This window comes from Penicillium manginii, assembly GCF_028828005.1.
Source record: "Penicillium manginii strain IBT 31320 chromosome Unknown utg000008l:1.0-3226943.0:1.0-3228205.0, whole genome shotgun sequence".
In the NCBI taxonomy this organism is placed as follows: domain Eukaryota; kingdom Fungi; phylum Ascomycota; class Eurotiomycetes; order Eurotiales; family Aspergillaceae; genus Penicillium; species Penicillium manginii.
The window spans coordinates 1,733,638-1,753,112 of NW_026643109.1; the positions used below are offsets into that span (position 1 = coordinate 1,733,638).

At 47.5% G+C, this 19,475-nt stretch overlaps 4 protein-coding genes across 4 annotated transcripts; 1 reads left to right on the plus strand and 3 right to left on the minus strand.

The window, feature by feature from the left end:
• Nucleotides 1–3,824: 3,824 nt before the first annotated feature.
• On the plus strand, nt 3,825–5,567 carry N7533_011302 (FAD-binding oxidoreductase; the record flags this gene model as incomplete). Its single annotated transcript, XM_057107952.1, has 5 exons — nt 3,825–3,944; nt 3,996–4,463; nt 4,523–4,956; nt 5,015–5,223; nt 5,287–5,567. 5 exons carry the CDS (start codon nt 3,825–3,827, stop codon nt 5,565–5,567), a joined length of 1,512 nt encoding a protein of 503 aa, XP_056955330.1.
• An 8,215-nt stretch (nt 5,568–13,782) lies between these two features.
• N7533_011303 (FAD-dependent oxidoreductase) lies at nt 13,783–15,368 on the minus strand (the record flags this gene model as incomplete). The annotated part of the gene is made up of 4 exons (XM_057107953.1): nt 13,783–14,262; nt 14,312–14,568; nt 14,733–15,004; nt 15,073–15,368. 4 exons carry the CDS (start codon nt 15,366–15,368, stop codon nt 13,783–13,785), a joined length of 1,305 nt encoding a protein of 434 aa, XP_056955331.1.
• A 758-nt stretch (nt 15,369–16,126) lies between these two features.
• N7533_011304 (MDR family MFS transporter) lies at nt 16,127–18,117 on the minus strand (the record flags this gene model as incomplete). Its single annotated transcript, XM_057107954.1, has 7 exons — nt 16,127–16,695; nt 16,750–17,253; nt 17,309–17,380; nt 17,427–17,450; nt 17,565–17,743; nt 17,812–17,888; nt 17,950–18,117. 7 exons carry the CDS (start codon nt 18,115–18,117, stop codon nt 16,127–16,129), a joined length of 1,593 nt encoding a protein of 530 aa, XP_056955332.1.
• Nucleotides 18,118–18,385: 268 nt separating this feature from the next.
• Nucleotides 18,386–19,475, minus strand: N7533_011305 (uncharacterized protein; the record flags this gene model as incomplete). The annotated part of the gene is made up of 2 exons (XM_057107955.1): nt 18,386–19,067; nt 19,135–19,475. The coding sequence occupies 2 exons, from the start codon at nt 19,473–19,475 to the stop codon at nt 18,386–18,388; spliced, it is 1,023 nt and encodes a 340-aa protein (XP_056955333.1).

The window sequence follows — 19,475 nt, forward strand, 5'->3', positions numbered from 1 at the left end:
TTTTTCCAGATTTGGAAAATTGACGAGTCGACAGTCTTCGCGCTTGCTCAAGAAATGGAAGAATCCCGCTGGGATTATGAGACTTTCTTCCCTCGTCTGGCTGTAATTCCTTCTTCAATCGCTTGTTGGCAACCGGTAACAAAGCCGGCTTCACACAGCGCGATCAACTTCTCGTGACAATTATTCCCTCGTATGGACCCTTTCATCTCATCATAACTCAACGGTTTTCCATTTAACTGGAATTCTGGACTCGTTGAGTGAGACTCGGTAAACTTAGATGGTACCGACTTCTGGAGGCTGGCCCGATTGTTGTGGTCTGTTTGATATTCAACCAGATTTGGGATCACAGCCGCTGAGGCGATGGCTGCCAGGGAAATAAGCGAAGACAGGAGCATGCAGATGTGCATGCTTGCGAAGTAGTTGAATAGTAACGGACTGACTGCGGCAGGGCGAAAAGAAAATTCGGCAGCTCGAAGGGAGTTTTACCGCTGATCTGCCCGGTGATGGATCTTCAGTCGGCGAATATAAAGCTGGGGGAAGGGCGGCGAGTGGAAGGAGATATCCAGTTCGTCTAGCATTTTCAAAACCCGTTCGCATGGACGGGTCTTGTATACCTTAGGGATATTACCGAGACCACCGGAGATAGGGACATTGTCCGCATCATACCGGCTTCTGGTAAAATTTCGCCCCTCTCGGCATTGCTTGGCATTTGAGGCAGTCAACCAAATTGATGACACTCGGCTTGTCATTGGCGGGTTCAGTCGATGTGAGTATCGATTTGGCCCATCCCTATATTCGCACTATGAAAGGTGTTAGCTCGGAGGGAGGAACATAGAAGCATGCATTGATTGCCTAACTAAGAGAAGACACGAAAAGAGAGAGGAAGAATCAGGCGTGAGGGAATGGCGAGCAGAGCGCGGCGAGGAAACGAAGCTAGCTGGATGGGAAATTCGCGTGGACCCGCCAGTCGAGTACATATGCATTCGGCGGTTGCAACCGGTGATCTTTCGGACTCAGCCTAAGACGCAGTATGTAAAGGGATCGATCCACCCTAAATTCGCTTGGCTTCAATTGGATGACAATTGTTCCCTGATTAGTCCGTAAATGTGGGGAATGCGATTTGATGACAACTTCTGTATGATTCGTTGATAGTGTGGCCAATCCGTATTAGCCAGAGCCTTAGGGTGGCGGTACGACGAAGTATTAACGTGTTTCACCACCGAACCGCCACCACCACCGAGCCGCCACCCCACCTACATTACAACGATATATATTGAATATTACACAACCACCATATAATATATTGCAAAAACTAAGCACTATTCACAACCGGGCACCTATTCCGCTTGTGCCCTGGCTCTCTGCAATTAGTACAGCGCTGTACAGGCCTCCTAATCGTCGTCTCTGTAGCTGCCGGAGCACGCCGTGGCACCGGGGGTATTGCCATTTGGTGCTCATGCTCAATTTGTAGACGTAATTGCATCTCTTCGGCAGTCATTCCACCTTCGTATACCAATTGCTTATTAGGTAAGGCCTTTTTTCGCTGCTTTCGTCCATTCTCTGCCATTACACGCTCATATGTAGTCGTCAGCATTACAAGCTGATTAGCAAGTAATTGTGCACCTTTGGTAGTCTGCTCCAATTGCTGATATATATCGCTATTGGGTGAAATATCTCGATATTCTAGTAATCGCTTGATTGATGCTGCCTGGCGTCGGAAATTGATAGCTTTTGATGGTGTATGAGGTATAAATTCATGACTACTAGCACTACCACGTGATGGTGGTAGTGTAGGTGACGGGGGATGAACCTCAAGTTTTGAAAGTACTACCTCAGGCGCATATGGAATGATACCTGATGCCATAAAACTGCTAGCAATTGTAGAGGTTGTGTATGTTGCTGCACGTGTTGTAGGGTACAGATGAAGGAAATCGAGCTTTTTAATATCTGTAGAGCCTATGCGGGCAAGATCTTGCACAGCCTGACCATAGAAGTGCTTCAATACACCAAAACAACCTACATCAAGAGGTTGTAATAGATGCGATGAATGAGATGGCATGCAGATTGGCACAATATTGTTTTCCATGCATAGAGTATCAAATTGAGGGGTAAGATGACTCCCATGGCCATCCATGACTAGGAGAGACCAGGCACCATGTTGACGCTTCTTAACGTATGGGATGAAAGAATTTTCGAGCCATGAAATACCAATTTGATCAGTAGTCCATCCATTATTACTGACCTCGAAGCGCCAGTTGTCTGGGACAATACTGCACCAAGCAGATATAAAAACCTTAGCTTTAAAAATGATCGTTGGAGGTAGAACACCATCCAAATGGATACACTCAATTGCAGTAACCCACTCCCGGTTACCAGGCTGCACGACTTTTCTTTTTCCCTGCCACTCCCGACTAGTGATCACTTTTGAAGTACTAGTGATCCCCATTGCGAAGCCAGTTTCATCAAAGTTATAGATGTCGTTGTCAAGGATGCCATATTCAGCAATGATGTTGCGATACTGATCGAACCACTCGCGAATAAGCTCCGGATCTTCACATAATGCACGCTGAGCGGCGTAACGACGTGAAAACCGGGTTTTTAGCTTCTCACGGCGTGCAACAAACCGAGATATCCAGTTTTTGCCGAGTGGTAAGGGAGGGGTATTGACAGAGCGCTGAGCAAGTAGAATATTGGCCATCTCTTTTGCCATAGCTAAGGTAGGGGCCTTGCCACGCATATCTAGATCCAATATCCATCGCTCAAGCGAATCCTCTTCGATTTTATCCAATTTTGAGCAATTTGCGCGAGTGGTGTTACGATAACCGATCCCCTTGACGCGGTCGCGTAATGTTGTACGAGGTACCTCATAAACACGCGCAGCTTCAGTAATAGAAGCTATTTTCTTGTTTCTTAGCGCCTGTATAGCAAGTTCGATCCTGCCTTCTTGCTCAATGAGTTTGCGCGTTCGTCCGGTACGAATTGGTGGCATAGTGGTGGTTTAAAGATGGGGGTGCTACACGCGACGCGATTTTTTTGAGGTGGTGGCGGCTCGGTGGTGGTGGCGGTTCGGTGGTGAAACACGTTAGCTACCAGTACCCAGGGAGTGAATGTATGCAATGACTCGATACCCAGTAAATGCCCAATGAAAGTTCGATCGTGAATATTACAGCATAGATGGAACCAGTAACAGAAGCATAGATGGAACCAGTAACAGACATAACTTAAACTAACTTGGCGCGTATGGGCAAGAGAGCGACGAATTTAGACTCGCTCATGAGGGATGTTTCTTTTCTCTTCGACTTAGTGGTAGTTTGTCAGCTAGTCTCATCCTTCCCCTTTGCGGTGCCTCTATGTCTCGCCCTAGATGAAATTGAAAGAGCCCGAATTTTAGCCGCATTACCTGTATTCGAGCCCGTGGTAGTATTTCTCGGTCTGAATTGTCTCAAGGCAACTAGACGAAACGGTCTGGGAGTTTACGCAGCCACACTGAGGCTTGGGCTTATGACGCGTAAATATTGAAGCCCCCTCGGGCCCAGCCGCTTCACTCACACCAGGAAACTTTGCCTGCAAGAAATATGGAGTTGAGGTCATCCTCGGCACTGCTTGGCGCATGGAGAGTGTTGCATCTGCAGCAGACTAGTATTCCAAACCTGGAAGGTTTGGGGATCCTTTCTGGCAAGGGTCGATCGGCGAGGGGATATTCAGTTTGGAGCTCGTCCTGCAGAGATGAATTATAAATGCGAGCTATTTCCTGCGCCAGACAAGATACCTAAGCATTTCTCTCCCTGGTATTCACTCACATACCTTAGTGGCCCTTTCATATAATGATCCGAATCTTAGCCCCCCTGGCGAGTCTGGCCGCTACGGCGTACGCCACCACACCTGCACTCGAAAGAGCCAACGGCCCGTCGGCACAGGCCGTTACTATCAACTGCAAGCAAGCTGTACGTTCCGCCTAATGTCGTTTTTTTCGCCCATTACTGACATGCTTCCAGTGCTCTCAGCTTTCCACGGCTTTCGGATCCGCTTTCCACTGGCCGCAAAATGACAACTTCACGATCTGGGACGCGAAGCAGCAAGAAGTTCAGCCGGCTTGTCGGGTCGAACCCTCGTCGGCCAACGATGTTGCCGAAATACTCGATACTCTCGTATCTCACTGGTGCTACTTTTCAGTGAAAGGAGGGGGTCACTCTAGAAACCCAGGAGACTCCAACTCAGTCGGAGGAGTGACTATCGATCTCAATCGTCTGAATGGCGTCGAGATCCTTCAAGGGGACATCAGGGCGCGTGTAGGTGGTGGCGCGACTACCATCCAGGTTTACGAGGCTCTGGAATCTCGAAATCTATCCTTCGTTGGCGGTAGAGTTGGCAGCGTCGGCATGGGTGGCTTCACCCTTGGCGGAGGAACGTCGCCTTTCTCTAACAAGTACGGATGGTCATTAGACAACGTTTACGAGTATGAGGTGCGCAGTACTTTAAATCGGCATTTCATTATTCAACCACTGACGTGCTTACCTACTAGGTTGTCCTCTCTAATGGAACGATCACGACCGCTTCAGAGAAGCACAACCCTGACCTTTATTTTGCTCTCCGTGGCGGCGGAAATAACTTCGGAATCGTCACAGCCTTCACTGTTCGAACTTTCTCACAAGGCCCCGTCTTTACCAGCATGACAACATATAGTGCGAATCAGTCAAACCAAGTTCTCGACAAAGTCTATGACTTGTTCACAGACAAAAGCCTCAGCGGTAATAAGGAAATGGGATACGATCTTTACTATTCGTACAGCTCTGAAAGTGGCCAATTCACACTGAGTGGAACCCAACGATACGGGAAACCAATCCAGAATCCGCCCGTCTTTGCAGCCATTAATCGCATTCCCACGATGAGCAGAAACACAAACATCGGTAGCATGAGCGAAGCGGTGGACGGCACAGATTCGATGGGAACTACACGGTATGTCTGTCATCAAGTCTTCCAACCTGAGATGCAGTATACTCATTTGTATTTGCAGACACCTTTTTGCTACGCTAAGTGTGGCTCCATCGCGCTCATTGTTGTCGAAGGGCCTCGAGATCTTTCAAGAGGAGGTGGAAGCCATCAAGCATGTCCCTGGCTTGGTTCCCAACTTCATTTCCTATCCGCTGCAGAGAAACGCTATCAAGGCTATGAAACAGCGAGGTGGAAATGCATTGGGGATCGACCGAGACGAACCTCTTTTCTGTACGTTGAACTCTATTCCCCAAGGCTGAGTTCTCCTTGTGTTTTTACTGATCTATCTGAAAGTGATTCTTATCTCGACGGCATGGTCAAAAAGTGCCAATGACGCCGAAGTTAATCGGATGACGGCCAACACCATTGAGAGACTCAATACTGCGGCTAAAAAGTTGGGAGTTGCAAGCCGATACAAGTACATCAATTACGCATCAGCCGCACAAGCTGGCACAGTGTTTTCTGGGTATGGTGATGAAAATTTGCAGAAGCTGCGAGGAATCCAGAGGGCGGTTGATCCACGGGGAATATTCACATCCGGAGGCTTGTGGCGTGGATCCTTCAAATTGCTCTGATCGCATTATCCATATCTTGTTCACATATCTGTTGATGTTGGTATATGAGTCGCTGCACTAGCTACAGGGGCACGTTATTTCAAAACAAACCCCTGCCTATTTGTGATGCCTCAGGTTGCTGTTCCATTTGCTTCCAGGATTATTACAATCTTGTCCATTTGCACAAGGCGAACGAATCAAACATTCAATATTGAAGTAGACAAAGTCCTTTCTTATTTCTCTCTTCATCTCATATTCAATGCTAATTACTTTATAAACCTACATCTACTATTTCACAGAGAAAGTAAACCCATTCCATCATGTGGGGACTTTGTGGTGTGGTCGATTTGGGGCTGATGTCAAAATTTATGAGGGTGAAGATATGTTTGATGGCGAAATCGATGCGAAGGGGCTCTGGACATGCAGGAACGAATTCCTGACAAACCAAGAGCATACAATCTACATCGGCAGGGAACTCGAACATGAGATAGCAGGAGCTTCGTTTTGAAGGAATGTGTCTACCTGTCATATTTTCCGGACCACAAGAATGACGAGGTCAGTTTCATGCCAGCGTGCCATATTACTGGGGAAATGGTGCCGCTCGGACTCAACGACAAACTGGAACTCGACACCACCTTATGACGATGGCGATTACGATTACGATTATGGGCTAAATCATGAGCAGGTGGGTTGAATGAAAGGTGTCGTGGGAAGAACTACTGTTGTTGCTCAGGTTTGCATCTTTTCCTGCCCCAGGCTGTTGGGATGTAGGCCTCAGGCACCACCCCAGCAAGTGACATCTTGTCTTCCGAGCCTCTCTCTCTCTGAGACACACACATAGATAAAGCATACATGCACCATTTGCTTGTTTCCATTTTCTGACACAGGCGGCACGCAAATTTCACACTCAAGATGAGAATTTTCATATCGGAATCGGAAAATCTCGCTTTCGATCGTCAAAAGCTCATGTGGCTTCCACCGGAGGGAAGCATATTTTTCAATTGAATATGAAAATCGTCATCTGAGTTACGCGGAAGTCGTCGCGTGGATATTAATAGGGATGAATAGGTTCAAAACGATCGTCTGGCAATAAAAGCTCGTTGGGACTGAGCAGGCAAACCCCCTGAAGTGGGGGCCGCCGTCGGCTTCCATAGGCAACTATTAACCAGTCACTCGCGACTTGGTGGGTCGGAAGTGCTTAAGCGCCACAGGGCCCAAGAGCGGCCCCCGATTTTCAGGGGTAACTTCCAAGGTTGCTACAAGTGATATGGAATTCCAGAGTGGACAAGGTTCTTGGATCTCCAAAGTACTTGCAGCATCACAAATGCAAAGATAATTTTGTGTCAGTCGGTCTACATATGGCGCTCCGGGAGAAGTTCTTGAACGTGGCATCAGAAAGGAAATGTCCAGCACGGCAGACAGAGGAATTCCTCTGGATCAGTCACCATGACACTCAATTACACCGTCGCGAACTACACCGATCTAAACATGCTTTCGTGAGGTTCAGACATCATCGTCTACGGAGAGAAAAAGAGTCGGCTGAACACGATCTGCGATTTGGCAATGCCACGACCACGAATGTTTCACAGAACAATGACCATCGTATATCCCCACCACGAGGTTACAACGACAAAAATCATGAATTTGAGCGGTCTGTCATAGGACCGTCTTTACAAGCCGGAGTGCTTGACGGAGCTCCTTTTCTAATTGGTAGAACGAACCAAAACCCGAACATCTACTTCCAACATTGTGAGTAACTCAAATGTTTAACGTTGAACAAGACATTCAAATTTATGCACTGGCCGACTGCTAGCTAGCCCGTTATGTGGTGTCGTATACTGTGCTATTTAATAATTCACTCAATAGACCGAGCCTATTGCGCAAGGTCTTGTTTCCCTCTCTGTCCCAGTGACGTGACGCTCTGGTTTTGGAAAAAAGTACTTGATGATCCTATTTTGATGCATATCAAGTTATCTATCAGTGCATCTCACCGCACTGCGGCTCTAAAAGCGTTCGGGGCTCCTTCAATCATTGTGCAGCAGCCGGCGCAGGACAGCATCCGTTTTCGCCTTGGAACCATGAAATCACTTCAAAAAATATTTCAAAATGAAAACAACATATACTCTGAATCAACTGTGTTCTTAATCACTCACCTGATTATCTCTGAGGTAGGTTTTCCCAGATGCGTGAATGTCCTTTTGAATAGAACTTGAAGGTTTCATTGGGTCTGGAGCCTTGTTGCGAGCTCAAACTTAACTTATTGCATGCAATCTAGATTTTTGAAGCCAACACTGAAGCGGTTGAGATGCACATGAATGGTATGACAAGAATTATCGCATGGCTAGGCGGGCTGGATGTTTTTGGGTTTCAAACGCTTGCCATGATCTATAGGTAATGCTTTATTTGACACTATCTTGGCTCTACTACTTACTCCTACTGTTTCTGCAGTTGCACGTTCTTGCACGGGATGGTCAGCAAATCGCCACCAATAATTCCCATGTGCGTAAAGTTCGAGGCCAGGGTTCTCCAGGAATCTGCTATCATCAAAGCTAGCCGCCGCTTGGCCCGACCCTCGGTGCTTGGCACCCGTTTCTTCAACGCTCCATGGTCTGGCGAGATCCAACCGCTATTCAAATCAATAATCTCCTGCTACCAGCAGCTGGTTCTGCATTACGAAAGAGGAGAAAACCCGACTGTGAACCCAATATCGGTTGAAAATGATTGCTTGCTGTACTTGAGCCACCGTCTACTGTGTCTCCCGTATCAATGCCCACTCACGGAATTTGAAGAGATAATCCGAGTGTCGATTTTCGTCTACTTATCTATACGGATATGGAGCATATATGGAACGCCGTGTCTGGATTCACAGGTCAAATCGCTACGAGATCTACTACGGAGGAATAATTTCCTTCTTGAAAGCACTGCGTCTGACCTGCTATTCTGGGTCCTTTTCATCGGCAGTCTTGCATCTAAGGGACTGGAGTCCCATTCATGGTTTTCGGCACGTCTCGTGGATATTGCAGATCAAATGCATCTTCAGGACTGGGATACTGCGACGGCATTTTTAGGAGAGTTTCTTTTCATATGTCGTCCCCAGGATGATCCAGCCGTGGAATTATGGTACTCTCTTTTCCAGCGAAGAAGCTTGGCTACAATCGAAGCTAGACCCATCTTACAACAGCAAATGGTTATTAGATGAGGCTTTCTATAAATAAAATTACCGAAATTTTCATATTAGACAAATCTTTCTCCAATCCTCAAGCAACTTGTCGAAGGTTGTCTTTCCTCTTGCAACGTACTAGGAGAAAATGAATATCGAACCCGGTCATGTACAATATTGAATAATGGAGAATTCGATTTAAACTGACGAGCAAGATCTACCAGGAGTCCATTTTTGAGACATTCCGCTCTTAAACAAGTAAAGCCTATCACAGTTGCGATTCTGCTTCTGCTCAAGGTTCAAATCGCGATCGCGATCGCGACCGTTCTGCTAATTGCGAACGAAAACACCGGTTGTCTCCACCATCACTGAATCAATATTTTGCATGCAAAACCTGAAGTCCTGTAGGACCGAAGGACATTCGCGCATACTAATACTAGGAATATAGCCTAGTATGAAATATCACACTGGCACCATCTGGAAGTTTAAGTTGTACTAGAGTTTTTGTAGACTTGAAAAACTTAGGTATACTAGTACTAGCAGAAAGCTATTTCAAGTGATCTAAAAAAAGGAAGAGAAAGTACGCATGCCTAATGTTACCGTGACGATCTCGGGATCATGAGCTACCTAGGTCTATATACTAGTAGCAATTTGAGCGGCTAGATCGCTAGTATTCGAAACTTGAATAAAAAGGCCCGGTTCATGTTGCTGCCCACCAGTGGCGAACCTTGCGCGAGCATTCAGGGAACTAGTATGTGCGCAGACCTGAGCGGACGGTAGATGGTTCTGGGTTAGACTTAAAATCCTGAGTATTGTCGGGCGTATCAAGAACCTCTTGAAGATCTTGATCAGCCATAAATTTAAGTTAGATCAAATCCAGAGCAACAGAATTTATGTACATACACATCAGAAGCTAGGAGCTTATTTTGGGGACCACCAGCCGCATTTAGAAAATATTGCCGGAAATTAAAAACATATTAAAGGCGTTGATTTGACTTCGGTCACGCGGAAATGGCCCCGGGGGTTGAAGTACTATTTCTAAATTAGGCAAACAGTACAGTGATGGCAGGGAGAACAGGACCCGGACGTATTTTATTGGCTGGTAGCCCAAAGCTGGGAAAGGCCTATTCGAGTTTCACCATTCACAAGCGAGCTGCCTTCAATGGTGATTTTCGTGCGAGCTATGCCTCATTTAGTGACATGCCGCTCGGTCACTCAGCCCCACCCAGGGACTGATCCACAAATCCTGATTTTAGAAAAAAAAGGAGCGATCTGCAGAATCAACCTCGACAAGGCCTTTCAAGCATACTGAACAATACACAACGTTGACACCGGGAAAAAGCTTTCGAGAATAGGTTCTGTCCCGTTTGCTGCTCGGGGGTCTCCTCCTCTCTTCTTAACTGGTTGATGGGGCATAGCAATCAGGAAATGGTGCACGCATCAAGATTTCTAGGAGGAAGAGAGATTGAGGTCAGGAAGGCGAGCTGAGTGCCTGTGGTGGTGTCTGAGGTCTACCCCCACCAATTTTCACAGGCCAAGTAGTCAATAATGACTCTGAAAGCTTAGATCGTTGAGGTCATCAAATTTGTAGTGCTCGAGCGGTAGTCAAATTCATCCCAGGAGTCCGGGTCGCGCAAATTCCTCTGTGTTAGGATAGCAGAATTAGAATTGTTTACTCGAGGAGGCACGAAGTTTGATGAGGCAAATGGGTTATTTCTTCCATTCGACCAATTAGTGCGCATACAACAGTTTAGCTCTGTTTGCTTAGTGTCCTTTTTTGGATTGACACGAAGTGGATCCAGTGGGGCTTTGAAAAGAGACAGTTCGATTTGCGGAGTACTGTGTCCACTTTAGGCTAGCGCTAGCCCCCCCGCCTTTCAGGAATGAAGATACGAGATCTCCATTAGGAGATGTGCTGGGAAGTATAAATTGAAATATGTTTTCCTCCTCCTGGCTGCACTATCTTCTCAAACAGCCAGGCTATCCTCAATCAGCGGTTCTCCTTTTTCATCGAAATCCACGATTCTCGTCTAACCTTCACCATGCCGTGGACCTTCCGTTGCGATGAGTTCACACATTGTAGCATGGCAAATAATCAACTCACCTCAATGCATCTCCCCGCATTCACCGAGGATGATTACCAGAATTACCCTCTAGATGAAGATTTGACTATGGAGCATAATATCTTCAATCCATTGAGTGGCATCTCGCACTTTGCCACAAGTGCCGAATCAAGATTCCATGATCCCCTTGTTGGAGAAAGCACTACGACCAACCTACTTGACCTTTACATTGCGCATGATACAGTGTGCGATGATGGTGTACGGCTTTTTTCGACGTCTCAAGAGGGTCTATCACAGCCTCGAAATTTGATTCCTGATATATCTAATGGTGGCAGTCGTCGGGACTCCTCTCCGAAAAAAGGACGCACTCAAAGAAATGTTGGCTGTGAAAGCCGACTCAAAATTGTAAAGAATTCAAGTTCACGTCATCATGGGTAAGTTGTGATTCTCTTTCAAGGTTTTATCTTGATTTTTCTAGTATTAGCTCTCGCTAACTTAACCACACCCGCAGCGCCAGCCACACTGGCCCATTTAATTGCCAATGGAAAGGATGCAGCTATGGTGGAATCTTCTCACGCAAATCAGTCTTATTACGCCACATCCAGGCAATGCATCTGAGTCCCGGGGCCTATCCATGTCCCGATCCTGACTGTCTCAAGTCTTTCAATAGAAAAGATAATTTGACCGCTCACATTCGAAATGTTCATTGGAAACAGGAGAATTTGTGATATTCAGCGAAGTGACCCATCATGTACGATAAATACCGAATTTTATCAGTGAAGAGTCATATCGCTCGAAATAGGTCTAAAATCTGGAGCATTTGAAAAATTGAACAGGTCTGGACTCGAACGCGGCGCCACGTCAATCATGATTCGAGTCTCGTTGTGTCGCGGCGGGTTCAGGACAGCTCAATTTCGAGCTCATATTAATTTTTGCTGCACTGAAAAATACAATGATCAATTGTGTAGTTGATACTACAGGAATGTACGAGACCGATGAATTCAGGAAGCTTCATATGTTTGCTGCGATGATTTGAGATTTGCCCACATTTATCGTCATTCTCCGTGAAAGTCGCGTTTCTGTTGAACATCTGCAATGGGACTCCTCAATTGCAAACAAGATAGCATTCTTCAGACCTTTGCCGGTTCCTCGTATGGGACATCGCAGTGACCATATTTTCTGCGTTGGACGAAATGCTTGCTCTTTTTGAATCGTTTGCCGCGTAGATACGACAAGTTGCGGTCCCGAAAAGCTTCGTACGACAAATCTGATACTATTTCAAAATATGTGTGAGGGCTTTGAGTCGTGGGTGCCTTGTCAATTTCTTGAGACCTGACGTTGGGAGGAGAATCCTCGTAGTGGACTTCCCACGAAGGATCGTCTCTGTCAAGATCCGGGCCTAAGTTAGCCCATGCTATCCGAACCAGTAGGGGAAGAGGTGTATCTATCATTTGATGGAGATCCTTTATTTTCCTAGTGCTTAGTCGAAATTCTTAATAGCTACTGTCAAGCGGCCTCGCCATCCTTTGATTCAATGCTGATGCCGTTGAACAGTCCTGGAGGAACATGACCTGTAGATTCATTAGAGTAAATTTGGAGCATAAATTTAGGGGGGACGATGACTGTTCATGCGTACCCACTCCTCCAGTGTCATGGATGCATCTTGTAGAGCGTTCTCCTGTATGACCACTCTCTGTTGCTCTGGCACCTCCGTACCAAATATGTTTCCTTGCATCATTTGAAGCCTTGAACACATTGTCACAATTTTCCCTGTCTGCCAATAGACAGCGAGCTGTATTTTCGCCATATCCTTTTCCAAATTGTCGATCGAAATTATACTTGCGAAAAAATCTTCTCTGACTCTTTTCACAGGCGAAATACTTATTGTCTTTGGTCCACCTGATTTTGAGAAGCAAGAAATAAGAGGTCTCTGATGAGACTGTTCATTATAACGGCTCTGGATGAAGATGTTGAAAACCCACTCGAGTAATTGGCAGAAGAAACCTGGCGTAGTAGGGTTAAATTGTTGATGGAAATAGGAAATAAAAGAGAGAAAGGTTGGGCTCCCGGGTGGTGAAGAGAAAAAACCTAGAAAGAATACTAGTGAAGGAAAGACGGGCCCTGGTCTGAGTGTTGAGAAATAGAACTTCCCAGGTGGATGGGGAACCTTCCAAGATTGGTACGGCAGATCAATGGCACCTGGAATCCCAGGCAGCACAGTATGTATGGTAAACCCCATAGCATGAATATTACCATATAGATTTTGGAGGATTCACGTGACGCATCCACTGCTCTTTCTCCTTACAGCAGCATCCTTCTTCATATCCGGTTTCCGATTTTTCCACTGAGTGTGAGGCTGCGTCTTTTGCTTCAAAAGGCTCATGATCGAGCTTTGCGAACAGCCATACCTCCGCATATAAGATATAAGGGAAATCATGCTATGAGCACCCAGAAAATATACTAGTACTCCAAGGCTGACACTATGAATGTGAAGTCAAGTAAAATATGTCCAGAATATAGCCAACGCCGCCGTTGCAAATTCGACTGTTCAATATAATGTCCCGAGGTCTCTGAAATGTATAGAAATAACTCTAAAATAGGTGCCAGACATGGTCGACAAACTGAGGTATTTTTATCAAAATTCAAGATAGAATTATGTTCTAGAAGAGATTCCATATTCAAATACTAGATGCCATAGAGCTTTCTATCAGCAAAAGCTCATTTTTCATTGTCCTTCAAGTTGGTCCGTTTGACTTGACTCCGCAGTTTGACTTTCCTGTGGGGTTCTTTGTGAGGGGTTCCCAAAAGACGAGTATAGTCAGGACAGAGGTCTCCTGAAATTTTTCAATTGGAAGTGGGAGATAAGTTCAATCTGAGTATCACCGCTATTAGCCAAAGGCGAAGCTTCTCCGATACAGGAAAGAGATGATATAGAGCTTGTTCATGATGAAAAGGATCGGTGGTTCCTATGAGGAAAGGGGCATCTTGTCATTCTAGAACGTAGCCTTATCTATCACAGCTCGGGAATTCCTGACACCCGATTAATAAACACAATAACGATCAGAAGAAAAAACAGATAACCCATCTTCAGGGAGACATCTCGCCACTTGGACAAGCCCCATGTATTCCACCATTCCAACTCTGGCCAATTCTTCCCCGCACGTTCCGTCAAGGGCAGGAATTGCAGCACTTCGCCGTTGTAGGAGTTGCGAACGACACCGAGTGCGAAGAGATCACCGCAATGCGGAGCTATGTAGCGCGCGAAGGCTGTCGTCAGCCGACCTTGGCACGCTTCCAACCGGGTGATCCAGCGGGACTCCATGTGGATTGCGTCGAGACGCTTGCGATGCTTGTGGGTGGCAGTGGTAAGTGCCTGCTCGATTGTCTCGGCTGAGGGAATATTGTTCTCTTGAGTGATTGCGTGGAGCACGTTAGCCAGCCCGGCAGCTGCTTCCATGGCGGTGTTGGCTCCTTGGCCAATATTTGGTGTCATCTCAAAGCTATTGTCAGTTGTGTTCCGTCATGTGGAATAAATGAATTACCTTGCTCATGCTATCTCCGATACAGACTATCCGGCCATGGTGCCAGGTCCGGAAAAGATTCTCCTCCAACGCAACCATCCGGAACCCACGGCGCTGAGCCCAGATATCTCGGAACCGAACTCCTTCCCAGATTGGTAGGTCTGCAGCTGCTTCGCAGTGCGAAATAGCTTCGTCTCGCGAAAAGCGCGGTGCATCGGGATAGGTATACCTTCGCGGAAGTTTCTCAATGAGTACCCAGAACAAGCCATTTTCGACTGCTGGGAATATCAAGATCGTGAACCCGGGACCAAATCGAATGACATGTTGCCAGCCCTTCCGACCCGGGATAGGGTTCGACATGCCGAAGACACAGCTAAACTCAACCCCCCATGCCTTCCAAGGATCAGAAAGAGTAGCGAGGTGAAATTCCCAGTTGACTCACTGCGTTTCTCTTTGAGTGAGATCCGGCCCGGCTGCTCGATATCAGCAATCCGCCACATTTCTCGTCGCGTGAGACTGTGCACGCCGTCTGCTCCCACAACCAAATTTCCTTGGAACTCTTCGCCGGCAGCCGTAGTGACAGATACTTTAGCATCATTTGGAGTGATTGTCGTGACATCCTTGCTTGTCAGAACCTTTGATTTGTCCGGGAGAGTCGTATACAAGATCTCGAGAAGTTGAGTTCGCTCCAGACACGCGAACTTGATGCCAAACCTGATCGGCAAGTTGTCAGCTTTACGAGCCAGTGGCTATGTGGTATGTATTGATAGGAATGAAACCACCTCTCAAGTATGACACTGGGAGAAAGACTATCATAGAAAAAGCCGTCTTGATAACAAAGATGCACCCGCTCAATTGAAGAAGACTTCCTTTCAACGTGATGGAAGATGCCCAGCTGTTCCATAATTCGCGCACCATTAGGTAAAATGGCTACAGCGGCTCCAATGGGCGGATGAACCTCGACATGCTTTTCCAGAACCACATAGTCAATTCCTGCGCGGTGAAGACAATGGGCTAGGGTTAGACCCGTGACAGAGGCCCCGATTATAATAACTTTGAAGACGCTTTTCTCTTCCATGATTAATGGTCTTTCTTCGGAGTCATGAATAGCCTCCAGTGATGACAATCATATAGTAACGATTAGGGGATCATACAATCGGCATCATGCAGGAGCGTCGGGCCAATTCATCATCCGATCTTACTTGCGTATATGCGAGATGATCCTCATAATCGGGGCTAGATTCAGCAAGGTTAGGCCCCCCGGAACCACCCGCACGTACATAAGTACATTCGGGCATTCCGCGACGACCCGCAGCAAACATGCTCGGCGCATGATTTTCCTGCACGAGGATGCAATGCAGTGTAACACGATAGGGCCCACCACATTGCAAAATTGACCAGGGAGGGCTTGTGGGTATAGATCGACGCCCCACAGCAAGGCAGCCGGATCGCTGCTTGAGACTAACGTTGTGGCTGCTTAAGGTTTAAAGGATTCAATCCTTCAAGGCTGTGTTGGAGAAACTGCATCCATATGTACGAAGTATATTGCTCGGCGCTGCGACAATTTACTTAATGATCTTTCCTTTTGGGGTAATATCATGCGTTTGAATGCCTGATTTTCGGACTCCGTTGGAGGGGGTTTGTGGCATATGCGTGGTATTTTCTCCGGACAGGGATTTTGGGGCCCAATTTCGAAATATTTGCATATATTTCCCGGGATTTGTATGGAATGAACAGATTAAGTAGAGATAGGCGATTCTTGAGATGTCAAAAGTACTGTATAGCTGAACTAAAACTAGACAAACAAAAATATGGCCAAGATGCCGGTGCTGCAGCCTACGCCACCGACGGACTCGGAGCGGACTGTTCGGTTTCCCGAGGAGAATCCTCCTTTTTGCGAATGTCTTTCCACCCCATCCCCCATGACAAGAAAACCACTAGAGCGGCTGAGCCTGCCGCCACGTAGAATATCACATTGACGGCTTTCGCGTACGATTCAATCACTCCTTCCAATTGGACGGGGTCTTTGACTACATCGCGAATAGCCGTCGCTCCGGCATCAACCACAGCGTTAGGGTCGACTTCAGGTGCCAGCTTTGGCAGGTTTGACTTGAGGCTATTGGTCAAGAGTGTTTCACCCATAGCCAGGAAAATGGCGCCACCAAGAGTCTGGGAGAAGGAAATAAGGGCCATGGAGACGGGTACAAGTTCGGCAGAGAGTGAACTCTGGACGGCGATCACGGCGATCTGAAAGCCTAGCCCTCGACCGAAACCAAGGAGTACTTGATACCCGATCCAGTGACCGGCTGAGCTGTGGGCATTCAGAGTACCCATCAGCCCATTACCGATGGACGACAGGGCACCAGAGATAATGATGAAAGGGAGGTAGTAGCCCACGCGCGAGACTAGTACCCAGTTAGTACTGCAAATCAAGACTATTCTCACTGCCTTTCACATACCAAGCGCTCCACCCACCACAGTCGAGATCAACTGGCTGATGATACTGGGCAGCATGTAAACACCGCTCAGGAGCGGCGTTGCATTGTTGACAGACTGGAAATAAATCGGCATGTAATAGGACGCCAATTCAAGCATTCCAAAGAAGAAAAGCATCACCAGGCAGCTTGACCAGACGGCACGGATACGGATCATTGAGTATGGGACCATAGCTTCTTCGCCGCCCATGGTAAACTCCCACACGACGAAGAGAATGAAAGTCACGCCGGCACCACAGAAGAGACCGATGATGGTTGGGCTGTTCCATTCAAACTGGTGACCGGCGTAATCAAGAGCTAAAAAAAACATCACGCACGCTGGAAGCAATAGAGCAAACCCGATCAGATCGAACCGTTTCTTGATAGCCACCCATATTGTCACATCGCGGGGTTTGACGGCGGCAGGGATACGAGTAAAGACGAGGAGAGCTGCGACGAGGGCACCGACCGGAAGGTTGATATAGAAGCCTTGAATATCAGTGAGACGTGTTGTATACAGTGATGATGGGAGACCGTGACTTACACCATCGCCACGAGACGTATTCCGTGAATGCACCCCCAAGCAAAGGTCCGATAATGATGCCAAGTTGGCCAACTGTTTGGTCAGCTGTGTCAATTGGGCGGCGATCGAGAATGCATACAGCCCATCATGATACCAAACGCCGCTAGAGTGATACCAGTCAGTCATCGACCTTATAGAACTTTCTTTAGTTAATGGGGTATGAACGCACTTGGTCTCTTTTCCAACGGCATGCAGGCCGACAAAATAGTCAGCGTACCGTTAATCAATCCAGCCGAGCCGATTCCCGCGACCGCACGGCTGATGATGAGCATTTTCGACGACACCGAGACCGCACATAGGAGTGAGCCGAATTCAAACACCGCAAAGAAGCAAAGGAAGGTGATCTTGGCCGAGAAGTTGGAGTAGACCTTTCCTGCCAGTGGTTGTAAAGAAGCCCTGAAAAGTATCGGAAACGGTCAGTCTGTAACCGCCCTTCAGGCCACAGAAGGTTGGGGTAGACTCACGAGGCCAGCTGATAGGAACTTCCATACCAGCCCACATCAGCGAGAGAGTGGAAATGCGTCGTGATTCGGGGTATAGCCTAGGCCCATGGAGGGTGGTCAGAGATAAAGAGCTAACGATAGACTGGAGATCAGTCATACTGTGACGATAATGGACATATCCAAGAGAATCAGGAAGTAAACTAGGGTTACGGCCGAAATAATCGCAACGAGCTTGACGCCGGTCACATATTGAGTTGTACTTTCCTGGTTATCATCAGGCGCCGTAGCATCTTTCTCCGGAGGAGGCTCGCTGGTAGTGTTTTCCATTCTGTATGAATTTTAAGATGAACCGAAAGACCAGCAAACGAGTGGCTGCATTAAAACACACAAACGTTGGAAGCTGTAAACAGAAGCCTTGAGTGACTGAACTGACTGGGGCCAAAAGCACAACGAGAAAATACCAGAAAGGAGCGACGTGAAGGACAAAAAGTAGCAACAGCAAGACGAAAGTCAAAAAAAAAAGTCAAAACGCTCGAGGGGCCAAGTTGTCGAGGGGAGTCGAAACAAAGACAGTCAGTGGCCCCCTCGGAAGGGTTCACCCGACGGATAGTTGCATCAGGAGTCCGATCGTCGCGCCACAGGGGCCTGAAACCAAACAAAGAGCTCCAATTTTCAGCGCTAGCCAGCAACCAGTCCGAACGCTTCCTTTCCCTGGCCCTTGCAAGTGCATATGCAATGCCCAGAGCAAGAGGCCACTCATCCCTGTCAAGTGGTCCCACTGCAAAAACCATAGCGCGCCTTCGGCCATGGACGCCACCTGCACTTCATGACCGTTGGGCCCCCACGGCGAGATATCTGCTAAGAGATTCGCCGGGATGAGCCCGAGAGCTAAAGTCCAACTAACGAGATGAGATATCGCGGCGATAACAAATGCAAATATGTATGCATGCCGAGATGCTTGGCGTGACGAGGTGCCTTCGCTTGTTGTCGAGCGCAGAACCAGGTGGAGACCTGACACGTACAGAGGCCAGAGCTGCCATACAGCAATAGCTGTCTGTTTAGTGAATATTTGCGAGTGCCACCGTTCGGGCAAGATCATGGCCGAAGTGGGAACCCCGAAACCCAGAATCATACAAACCGGCAGCAGTTTCACGGCGTGCGCGCCGGAGGCTGAGAGAGTCCGTGGTGCCGGGTGCAACCACAGGTGGATAGTACACCACAGAGGTACAATGGCGCCGATTGCAATGACTTGAGAGAGTAGGGCCCAAAACGTGGGGCTAGAATAGTTGCATGAGATCACCTTGCAGACACGAAGGGGAGTGTAGAGATAGATGAGAAACTCACGAAAGTAGCCATCTCGCACGAGACGAATCCCGCCATGATTCGACCTGTATTATCGTCCATGCGGCTACAATTGGGCCAGAGAAGTAGAACGCCTGAAGGCTGAGAGCGGGATGGTTCCCGTTGATCACCGGCCAGTAGAACACGATCAGATTGCCGAGTAGTTCATCGAACCCCGTATGCGTCATATTACCCTGGAGCGGTTCGGTGGTCTCGGACAGCCTACGAGCTCGATAGTCACTAGCCATGAGCTCGAGGAAGCCATTCCGATAGCCAAAACCATAAATCGCATCCAAAGCAAGGATAGACAGGAGCGGAAGGAAGTATAAAGCCGAGAACGCCAT